The 12411-nt window shown below is 28.5% G+C and overlaps 2 protein-coding genes across 2 annotated transcripts; one reads left to right on the plus strand and one right to left on the minus strand.

The window, feature by feature from the left end:
- Positions 1-2537: 2537 nt before the first annotated feature.
- Positions 2538-4051, plus strand: LOC121205087 (serine/arginine-rich splicing factor 11). The gene is made up of 2 exons (XM_041076013.1): positions 2538-2568; positions 3336-4051. Exons 1-2 carry the CDS (start codon positions 2538-2540, stop codon positions 4049-4051), a joined length of 747 nt encoding a protein of 248 aa, XP_040931947.1.
- Positions 4052-7943: 3892 nt separating this feature from the next.
- Positions 7944-9022, minus strand: LOC121204687 (uncharacterized). The gene has a single exon (XM_041074994.1). It carries the CDS (start codon positions 8652-8654, stop codon positions 8199-8201), a length of 456 nt encoding a protein of 151 aa, XP_040930928.1. The 5' UTR covers positions 8655-9022; the 3' UTR covers positions 7944-8198.
- Between the last annotated feature and the right edge of the window lie 3389 nt (positions 9023-12411).

Raw genomic sequence — 12411 nt, forward strand, 5'->3', positions numbered from 1 at the left:
TTTTTCCATATGTTGCATGCATGAGTTAATTAACGCAATTTCTGCAATATTCAAACAAAAAAAATTTCTCTTTGAAGCTGAGATATTTCATCATCTCCCCAAAAAAAAACTAGCTGGGAAAAAAAGTTCAGTTCTCAGAGAAAATAAATGTTTGGATGCTAAGAAAGTTTGGTTTTTTCTTTTTCTTTTTTGGGTTTCAGATTTAAAGGTAGGTGCTCTAGTTTTAGACATTAAAGCCAAAATGGCAGCAAACAACAAGATGAAGGGCCTGTTAAAAGGCCTTAGATACATTTCTCAAATATTTGGTATGCTATCCCTTTTGCTTTTCACACTTCATATTCTTTATTCCATTTGGATAAATTATATTAATAGTCACCCGACTATATAAAATATTACAAAATAGTTATTTCACTATTTAAAGTTTTTGAAATTATGTAACTTTAACCCTTAAAATAAATATTATGTCAATTTAGTCTTTATTTTTAAAAAAGTTTAACTCTCAATATTTACACATTATGTAATTTAGTCTTTTTGTAGTTTTATTTTTTTTGCCCTTTCACATAAACAGGGGCGAAGCTAGAAAAATTTTTTAGAGGGCCCGGATGAAATTTTAATTTTTTATAGTTTATATCTTTATAATTTGTAAATGATTAAATCGAATTTTTATAATTTTAAGAGGGTCAAAGTGTAATTTTATCTTTACTAATTTAAAATTTTTAAAAAATTTAAGAGCCTAAAAATTAATTTTACATTTTAAGGGGGCCAGGGCCTACACCAGCCCCCTGGCTTCGCCCCTACACATAAAAATTTTAAAAAAAAATTATCAACTAAAATTGATCAAAAATATACCAAAAATGAAAACATAAAAAAAAAATCCAAGATAATAGTTTTTATCTTTTCTTATTCTTTTAAAATTAACTCTCAATATTACAAAGAAAAATTGTGTAAATGTTGAGGGTTAAATTTGTTAGAATAAATTTAAATTGATTTAATATATAAATGTTAAAGATTAAAGTTGATATTATATCAATTTTAAAAGTTACCAAATTATTTTTTATTAATAATTTAATTATTGGCCATTAAAAAAGAAAATTTTGAATAATTAAATAATTATTTTATAATTTTCATAATTGAATAACTAAAAATATTACTGAGTTATTTTTTTTATTTGCTTAATAATAACAAAAAAAAAAAGGGCAAAATTTAATGTTGCAGATGATGAAGATCAACAGCCTGAAATGCAGATTGGTTTGCCAACAGATGTAAAGCATATAGCTCATATAGGAGCTGATGGGCCATATGTAAATTCTGATGCACCCAGCTGGGTAATAATATATAACTACCACTACTATGACTTTATTATAAATTGACCCCTAAATTATATCTTAATTTGTGGGTTGGTCCTTAAAATTTTTGTCTCTAGTAAAAAGCGATACTTAAACTATAACTTTAGTCTCATCGTACCCAAAGTGTGTTATATTCTATAAAATGTGCCACATGTCATATTTTTATTGGCTAAAATTGCATCCAAAGTGTATTACCCACTTTTACTAAAAAAAGTTTAACAATTAATTTGAAAATTCGGGTATGGTTTAGGGGCCACTTTACTAATAAAGCATTGTATGATTATTGATATAATTTTTATAGAGTAAATTACATTAATAGTCATCTAACTATTAGTATTTTTTTTGTCACCCAATTATGAAAAGTTATAAAATGATCATGTAACTATTAATGAATTTCTTTTTGATCACCTAACTACGAATTGTTACAAAATGGTCACTCAACTATTTAATTTTGTCTTTTTGGTTACCGACTGGCTAACGGTGAAAGTTTTTAAAATTGACACAATAGCAACTTTAACTCTCAACATTTATACATTGTGTAATTTGGTCCTTTCACAATTTTGTCTTTCTTTGCAACCATTTCACCCCAAAAGCTAAAAAGAAGAAAAAACAATTTTATCTACTAAATTTGATTGCAAATGTACCCAAAAAGAAAAACACCTAAAAATCCAAGATAATAAGTTTCATCTTTTCTCATTCTTTTAAATTAACCCTTAAATTCATAAAGAAAAGTAAAGTTGCAAAAAGAAAAAGACTAAATTAGACAATATATAAATGTTGAGGGTTGATTTTTTTTAGAATCAAGATTAAATTGACATAGTTTATAAATATTGAGGGTTAAAATTGGTATTATGTCAATTTTAAGAGCTGCCACTGTTAGTAAGCTAGTGACCAAAAAAGGCAAGATTGAATAGTTGGGTGATCATTTTGTAATTTTTCATAGTTTGACAACCAAAAAAGAAATTTACTTACAGTAAAGTGACCATTTTGTATCTTTTAATAATTGGATGACCAAAAAGGAAATTCACTAATAGTTGAGAGAGTAGTGTAGTTTACTCGAAAATTTCTTTTATTATGATTATAACAAAAAAAGAAAAAAAAAAGAAAAATTGTCAAAGTGAAAACATGATTCATATAAAATGCAGATGAATGAGTTTAAATCAGCAGCACCAGGAGCACCTAATTTAGCTAATGGAGGAGAAGCTGCCAAATCTCTCACAAGGTATACCATATATTGGTTCTGGGTTAATTGTATCAGACGTCCTCAAACTATAATCCAAAATTTTAGTTGATAAAAGAACTTCAAAATATTTCAATTAAGTTCTTAATGGATAGCATCATATCAATCAGGTCCTTTTCATAGGTTAAATGTTAAATGCTAGCTAAATATGATGCATAGCATATTTAAAACGTGAAATCAGGCTGTAAATGCATGTATACTAAATGCATAGAACAACTTAGATTTGACACGTTAAAAAACCTTCCTAAATTTTCATTAATAGTTGTTTTAACATGTCAAATCCAAGTAGAGACGAAGCCAAGAATTGTATGATGGAGAACCAAAAAATTTAAAAAGTTTGGGAGGGGCCAAATCTAAAAGTTCTGCATTAAAACGGCTTAGATTGAAAATTTAACATCCAATATGGACCAAAAATGTAGTTTTTCCCTTTAACAAAGAAGTTAACAGCAATTAAATTGAAGTGTTAATATTGAAAAGGACTAAAATTGCAATTCTACCGCTTAATCAAAAGACCCAAGCCTCTACACCTAGACCCAAGGAGGTACTCGTGCTTGTGATTTGATTTAGATGTTTTAAACACACTTCAAGTTAGATTGAAATTCAGTCCTAAATTGACAATTAGATCAAGGAAAGGACGTGATTGATCCTTCACTTAGAATGGTTGAAGTTTAGGGACCAATTTAAAATCTATGCAATAATTTAAGGATGTTCCTTGAATTAACCCATCATTGTTTTTTGTTTTTTGACAGATAAACCAGAAGTGGGTAAATCATCAAAGCGAAGTTCATCTACAAATGCAAATGGCACCGGAGATTCTTCATTAAAAGTAAAACGTGACAATATCTCACAAACCCAAACCTCATCATCATCATCAACAACAACAGATAAACCAGAGCAACCCAAATCATCGAGGCGCACTTCATCTGCAAACAGAACAGATCCTTCATTAAAGGAAAAACGAGATAAAAATTCACAAAGTACCCAAAGTTGTTCTTCATTTTCAGATATGCCCGAACAACCCAAATCATCAAAACGCAGTTCATCGACGAACGTGAAATCCAGGGTGGAAGGTACAAAGGAGAAACGAGATAAGCCTAAACATTCGAAGAAGCCATCGAAGAACTCTTCTTCAGATACTGTTAGCAAGCCTAAAAAAGCACCCAAAGATCTGAGTCAAATCACTGACTCGAACTCGGAAGACCTACCGAAGAAAAGCAGTCGTCGGAAAAAGACGAAAGACGGCGGCGTTAGCGGAACAACCAAGCGGAACCAGACCCAGGATTTGGATTCCGGGTCGGAGTTTGGGTCCGAATCTAGAGATGGTTCGGGTTTTGAAGATGGGGAAGAAAGTACAAGAGAAACTTATATATATATATTGTTTGCTTTAGCGGAAACCAAGAGGAGATTACACCTTTTTTTATTGGATTCTTTTTCTTCTTTCCCACCTTGGGAAAACCTTGTATGATAAAAGAATCCATCGGAACAACTTGTTTGAAACTTGGAAATTAAAACTCAGTTCTGCAATCTGAATTCAATGACATTGTTATAGGGTGACTCACTGAGTCTACTCAGCCGAGTTAGAGGAAGAAAACAATGAGCTTTATAAAAATTGGAAATATCTGTCATTTTCTTCTTGAGAACGTTGGCTTTGGTGGTTTCCTTTAGCTTTAATTGCGTTTGGCCTATTGTTTTTCTTTATATATATATAATATAAGTTTTGGCTCCGAATTAACTGTAATTTTTTTATTCACATTTACATAATTAAATTTATTTTGATTCTTGAAAAATAAAAATAGTTTGATTATCATCACTCAAAAATTAAAATTTTTATATAAATTTTTAAATGATGACACGGTACAATTTTAAAGCGTCACATATAATATTCTAATAATTAAGCTAATAGGTGAATCGATTCGATCATTGATTCTCAATTCAATCAGTTCAACTATTAAACTAACCATTAAATTAACCATAAAAAATTAATTAATTAAAATTTTAAAGTTTTTGTTCTAGTTTCTTTTTACTAATTTTCGAGTGATTTCTAATTCAATCGGATCAATATATTAATTAATTTTCGGTCTAATTGATCCGACCAATCAATCTAACCATGTTTCAATAACATTGATCATATCATTAAATTTTGAAAAAAAATCAAAGTGTAAACGAGAAAATAGATGCAAGCTTTTGTAACAAATTTTTACAATCAAAACAAATAAATCACCAAAATTCGAAACATTGGATCAAAGAAAAAAAATGGACTTCAGGAAATAACGCCAGTAAAAACATCAACGTCATGAATAAAAAAAGTTATCAACATTTGAAACAGAATAGACTTTTAAAAAGTAACGCTCGTAAGAACATGAACATCATGAATATAAAGTTATGGACGTTTAATCACAAAAATGGATACTATGATATAATTTAGTATTTTACTTTTATAATATTATTAATTTCTAAATAATTAATTTTATTAATTATTTCGGTTAATGATGGCATGAATTAAAAAAAAAACACCATTTCTAATTTATCATGTTGAGATAGATTTTATGTGTGTAAAAATCTTGATCAATAATGTTAACTATTTAAACGAATTGATAATGATATTATAGAAATAATAAAATTAAATCATATCAAATTAAAACATAAAGATTAAATTTTAAATTTAAACAGTAGTAAACTTCTTATATATTAAATGATCTTAAATCATTAATTAAATATGTCAAAAATAAATTAAAATTCACTTAAATACTAATAGTATCGATCGACTTTATCCATCAATAATGGCCCTTATTTTCTAAAACCAAACACACACGAACAAAATTATGATGTATATTTTCAATATTTGACAAATGTAAAAATAAATAATGGAATGATCTATTTACACGAGTGTAAAACTTAAATGGTTTTACGTCATTTTGTAAATTTTTATATATTTAATATTTTAACCGTCCAACCATTGGATTTATCAAAATATTTGTACTTATCATGCATGTAAAATTTTGAATTAATTTAATATCTCAATCATATCGATCTAAAATATTGTCTATATTAATATATATTTAACATTTGAAAGTTTTTTTTACATAAAATAAATCGTTAGAATTTTTTAATTTATGTCAAATATGACATATATGATTGGAAAATGACATATGACGGTTGAATTTATCGAAATATTAAACGTATAAAAAGTTATAGAAGATATATAAAATCATTTAAGGTTCAATGTAAACGGATGCCTCACTAATAAATAATATGCGTCAAAAAAACCTCTAAGAAAATATAAAAAAGACCAATTAAGCCCCTATATTAAATTCTCACCCAATTAAGTCCTTACCGTTAATTAAAATAATTAATTAAGTCTCACCGTTAACGATTTTTGACATTGACCATTAAAATAAATTGATAGACCAATCAGATGGTGACATGTGGCAGCTTCTGGTTTAATCTAATATTTGCTAATAAAAATTATTAAAAGTCATAAAAGATTATAAAAATCATAAAAATTATCGAATATTTAAAATATTAAAATATATGAAAATTAATATAAACTTATAAAAAATTATTATAAATATTATAACAATTTTCAATAAATTCTAAAATAATTTTAAAAATTAATAAAATATATTTAAAATTTTATAAAAAAACATATTAAAATTCTATAAAAATTATTAATAGTATAAAAAATGATATAAACTTATAAAAATTATAAAAAAATCATAAAAACTTGAATTGGACTGGATCATTTGGTTGGATCGATTAGACTGGAATTGGCAAGGCTATTGGTCCAAAGGAAGCCATTAGATTGGTTGACCTGAGAACCGGATGGTTGAACCAATTTTCTTTTTTAATTTTTTAATGTTTTATCTAATTGAACTAAACAAATCAGTCAAACTGACAAATTGGTAGCCTAATTGGTTCGACCACTGTCTGGTTTTGAAAATCTTGGTAATACTATTCCATTATGACATATGTTGATTGTTGGATAATGAAATTTTGGTTTGATAAAAGTATTAAAAAATAAAAAAATTGATTCCATTGCCCGTTTTTCAAATCAATTGGTCTAATGGCTTTCCCTAGATCGATACCCTTATCAATTTCAGGCTAACTGATCCGATTCAAGTTTTTATGATTTCTTTATAATTTTTATAAGTTTATATCAATCTTAATTTTTTTGTACAAAATTTTTATTATTTTTAAGAATTCTAATTTTTTTAAATAAGTTTTTTAATTTAATTTTTTTAAAATTTATTAGATTTTTTATATTTTATAATATTTTTAAATTTTTATAATTTTAATAGTTTAATTACTTTTAATATTTTTTTATGAAAAGAATATTACATTAAACCACAAGATGTTATATGTCACCATCTAATTAGTTCTTCAATTTATTTTTAAGATCAACATGTTCAAAGATGGAAATGGAGGAGTTTAATTCATTATTTTAATTAAGGATAAAAAAATTGAGTGGGAATTTAATAATTAACTTAATTAATTTTTTAATTACATTTTGGGAAGGGCTTTTTTGGCCAATGTAAGTAACTAATTTGTCAACAATGTGATTCAGTAAGGAAAAAAAATTGTCAAAGAAATCAAACTTATTTAATAAGCTATGAAAACAACGTTTATCATACCTACTTATACAACCTTACAAAGTCAATCCCATTAATTCCAATATCAACACCTTTAAAATAATATTTTTACAAAATTAAAAACTGTTAGCCTTCTGTTGTTTACATTCCAAAATAAAAAAACTCAAAAAACTGAAACCAGGTTGACTCAAATATTCTCAATTTCATTATGGGTCCATTCAATTGTCTTCTTAATTTAATAAAATAGTCCACGATATAATAAGTTTTTGGCCACTCGATCGGTGATTCAGTGGAGAAATTATATGTCATAGGTAAGGGATTCAAACACCATCAAGATTGAAAATGTTGGGTGGTTGGAGGGGACAGGCAGAGACCTTAACCTTCCCAAATGATGGGTGGGTGTGCATCCACATACAACCCATTGCCACAAGGCACTTCCCCAAGTTCTTTTACCACTCAACTGGTGTTTCAGTGGACAAAGATCTTACGACTATGTGGTGACTTAAAGGTGAAAACACTCACCTCCCTCCCCTTACTAGACAAAACCCGACACGATCCGGAGATAATACTTACCATTGTTGGGGGCTTATCCGATTACCCAGCGGAAGACTTCTATCGAACGAGTGGGATCGCTCAACAGTTCTTATTTACATTTATGTGCCTACAGGAAAGGCATTAAAAAACAGGGTTTTTTTTTAAATAAAAGGAAACAAAATCTGCATGCATGAGAATTTAACTTTTCAACGTAATCGAAAATGGAAAAAAAAATTCGGAAATTCATTGCGCATTATTCATTCAGATCATACACGAACAACATCAGATGTACATGCATGAATGCATGCATCTCTCATGCATACATTCAAATTTAAAAAGCAAAAACAAAAAAAAACCAACTAAACTATTGAGCTATGGCTACGTACTCCACAGAGACAACTTCAGTTGATATATGGAGAAAAAAAAAAACAGCGAAAAATTAAAAGAAAACTGTGGCCAATGAGGTATCTCCACGTGTAAGGAAACAGTTCACATCTGTAAGAAACGGGCGAGTTGGGTCGGGTTGACGATGCCCGGTATGTGGGCCCCATCTGTCTTCAGCAAACTCGCCACTTCGACGTACCTTTGACGCTTCTCCTCCCTTGGCTTCGGCTCGGCGTCGGATCTCTGGTTCGGAGCCGAGTCTTCTACGATTCGCTTTCTGGATTCGGCCTCCGTTTGTTGCGGTCGAGCCAGGTCCCACGTTTGGCCGAACAGCGTCCCATGAGTGAGGAACTCGTGGGCCAGGTATCCAGCCAGGAGCTGGTTGGAGAGACCCGGCTGGGAAGCGGCTTTTTCGGAGCCGGCTAAGGAAACAGCCGGCTTGGGTAACTTTGCGAGTGGTGGAGGGTTTAACCGTTTGATGTCAAAATCGTCTCTCTCTTTTCGTTTGTTGTTGGGCATGGAAACCCGACGGGGCGGTAAACGCATCGTTTTGGTATTCATTATTCCGCCTTTTATGGTACATGCCACGTCAGAAAAGAAAAACTACTATAACTAAAAGACGGAATAAAATTATAAATATTAAAAAATTTTAAAAAAGAACCCCTTATTTTATTTTTTATTTAAAAAAAGAGTTATTAGGGTAATAACGGGCGGAAAAAATGGCGAAGACTAAAAAAAGTTAAAAAAAAAGTAAAACAGTGAAAAGTAAAAAAAACAAAATAAAAGTTAAATAAAAAAATTTAACAGTGGCCGGAATCTGGCTTTTCAAATGAAAAACAAACAAGAAAAAAAAAAGGTGTTGGGGTGGGGAGGGAGAGAGAGAGCGAATGAGAGAGAATTTTCTTTAAAGAGAGAAATCAAAAGGGGTGGATAGAAAAGAAGAGGGTGTATCACGTATGTATTTATAGGGAAGGGTTTGAAATTTGGCCCTTTAGATCAAAAACATTACAAGATTGCCATCGTTTAACTAAATTACAAAGTTATCCTCAATCGTCTTCTATCTCATAACTTCTCATTCTACTTTTTTTTTTTAATATTAGAAATTATTTATTTTGGAAATTTAGTATATTTAATTAAACTAATTATTTGAATGAAGAGGAAGAAAAATATTTAGAATCAAATAAATTAAGTGGTTTTTTTTATAATTTAATCTCATGGAAAAGGGAAAATGAGGACAAGATGGGCAGAGGAAAGAATTCTTGTTTATTATTTTTCAATAACCAAAAAAAAAAGTTTTTTTAAAAAAGAAAAATTATTGTTATTAACTTTAATTTTCATTTGGCATACTCTATTTCATGTGCTAATATTTATGATTCTTTTTGGTTATTGAAAAATAATAATTTTCTTATAAACAAAAAAAAACAAATCTATAACATATATAAAAACAGAATAAATTGCTTTACTATAGAATGGTTAGCTTAAAGTGCAACACGTGGCTTTCTTTTCTTTTCTTTTTTCCCTTATTTAGTTGGTTGGATATCCATTATTATATTTAATCTTATAATGAATTATTAATATAATTAATATTATTTTTAAAAACATTTTAATAAAAACTTTAAATTTTCAGTAATAAAAATTTATATTGTTATTTTAATAATAAATTACAAAAATATATTTGAAAATTTTTAAAATTATTATTTTTATGTAAATTTAATTATAAAACTATATAAATAAAAAATTATTTTTAATCTTATTTTAAAGTAAGCAATGGAATAAACAAATTACGAATTATTGCCGAACTCAACCATAAACACTTTTAAAATCTTATTAAATTAAAAAAATACTAAATAATTCATTTGATAGCAAGCTATGTATATAATTGTTTTATATTGAAAGTTTAAATTTTCAATAAAAAGGACTCAAAAGAGAGAACTTCAAATTTTTTTCTACATAACTATGTGTAGTATATCTTTCCATCACTAAGAATTAATTATTAAGAAAATTAATAATTAATATTAATAATAATGCAAAAAAGTATAGCCAATCTTTTCTATAATAGTTATATTTGTCTGCTCAGATTTTGCCTATTATAGATAGGTGATTGTTATACACATATAACTGTGTTGTTATATAGAGATAATCGTTGTAAGCTTACCATAGAATTTATATCGTGAATTTTCATTAAATGAAAAATGTGAGAATTATGTTGAGAAAAGAAATAAAGTGGGAATCAAATCAACAAAATTAAAAGCGTAAAACAGATGCATGCATTATTGTTTTTATGCATATTTTATTTTACATTCTTTTTTGAGTTTAATCATTATTTAGGAGATTGTTCAGTTTTCAATGCAAAGCTGTGGGGTGTTCTCGATGGACTGATTCTTCTAAAAAAAAAAGTTTTAACAAGGCTTTGATTTATACAGATAATCTAAAAATGGCCAGCATTTTCCAATATAGGCTTCGCCTTTGATAAAAAGGATTTATTAGTTGCTAGAGTCTACGAATCAATGGAATATTAACACATTCGAAGAGAGAGAAATCAAGTAGCTAACTGCATTGTCAAGATGGCTTCTCATTTGTCTATTGAATTGCAAGTTTTTGAAGATGTTCCTATAATACTCGAAACACTGTTACATGCTGACATGGCTAATGGCTATTTTTTAGCTTATGATGGTTTAATTTAATTTCCTATTGGATTTTTTTACAAGAACAAAAAATGATGATTAATTTATATTGATTGCATTTTTAAATAATTAAATATAGATTAGATCGTTGAAAAGAAAATTATAAAGTTCATAAATTTAACAAATTTAATTAATCAATATGAGTTATAAATTATATCTTTACTCTAGTGAAAAAAAAATTCAATTTTAATTTTTAAAAGAATTTTTAACTTCGTCATATTTACTTTTATAAACGTCAAATGCTTTGCCTCATTATTCACTCTGCTCTATTATGAAGGTGTAATCTTGAAAATTACTACCACTTCCATAGATATTGGATGCTTCCATCCTCACTTTAATTTATTTTTTTGCTAATTATTTGTAATATTTTTAATTTTTAAAGACAAGTAAATATTTAAATATAATTCTTCAAGAAAATATTTAAACATAAAATATACATGCTTTTTCTATAATACATTTTTATCCTTTTAATAGTTATAAATATATAAGAATAAAATAATAATTTCATATAACGGAGTAGGGTGGGGCAGGGCAAACCATTACCATTTACCATAGACAATCCATACCCATTGTTCCCATAAAAAATTCACCCCACTCTGACTTGCATCTATTTTTCAAAAAAAAAAAAGTTTCATTTACAATGGGTCGATTCAAAATATTTGGGATAGTTTAGGTTTTACTATCCTTAATAAACTTGTTATACCCTAATAGAGCAGGACACGTGGCAGTTGTTCAACAGTTTGCGAATGTCCCTTCACGGAAAGCTTAGTGAACTAGCTTACAAACGGTCCACAACTACCTTACCACGAAGCACCCTTTACCAAGGCAACATGGGCTTAATTGTGTCATACAATCTCAAGCACATAGGTGTCAGACTAAGACAACTTACGGCATAGGCAAAATCACACAACACATACCTTGACGACAATTGACCTATACCAACATTGACACTTAGCTAGCCCGTACAACCATGTGCAACACTACGAGACAAGGGGCGACCTACTATATTAACCTAGTTGCACAAAGAGGTAAGAGGTCCTTCTCCTCCTTCCATCACTACTAGTGTCTTTTTCTCTTTCTTGTTTCTCCTTTCCCACAGAAAAAGAAGTAATTAAATATATGATTAATAAAAAAAAAAGTAAATTCATTTAGGAAAAAATTACGTATCCAATTTCATTAGTTGATTTAGCAATTCACTAACGGTGTTAACACCAGGTACCATAATAGAATACATATTGATAGTTCAAATACCACATTGAATATGTTATGAAAGCACATATATCAAATGTGACATTATCCCAATAATTTTTATAAATATTAATAACCCAACACTTTAATATCAAAGCACAAAAGTAAACCCCTTAAACCCACAGCTATATATTAATTAAGAAGGTTTTTTTTTTAAATTAAGCTGCCAAATTCCTAATGGCCTAAACAACTTTAGCAGTCTCCTCTATGAGCAGGCGCATGTTAGGCAAAAACTTTAAGTAATCACTTAAAATCAAACCATTTGTCTCTAATAATAATTGAACAAAAAATAATTGCACAATGTGGTTGCCATAATTAAAGGGTTGCTTTTTATTCATTGCTCATTTAACCAAGCCACTAAGATGCATTTATTTGGTAACAAGAAA

The sequence above is a fragment of the Gossypium hirsutum genome, chromosome A08 (genome assembly GCF_007990345.1).
Source record: "Gossypium hirsutum isolate 1008001.06 chromosome A08, Gossypium_hirsutum_v2.1, whole genome shotgun sequence".
NCBI classification, from domain to species: domain Eukaryota; kingdom Viridiplantae; phylum Streptophyta; class Magnoliopsida; order Malvales; family Malvaceae; genus Gossypium; species Gossypium hirsutum.

Excerpts from the sequence above, each read along its gene's own strand:
- LOC121205087 (XM_041076013.1), top strand. The coding sequence starts at position 2,538 with ATGGAGGAGAAGCTGCCAAATCTCTCACAAG. Across the intron at positions 2,569-3,335 it reads GCTGCCAAATCTCTCACAAG|ATAAACCAGAAGTGGGTAAA; the intron begins GTATACCATATA and ends GTTTTTTGACAG.
- LOC121204687 (XM_041074994.1), bottom strand. The coding sequence starts at position 8,654 with ATGAATACCAAAACGATGCGTTTACCGCCCCGTCGGGTTTCCATGCCC.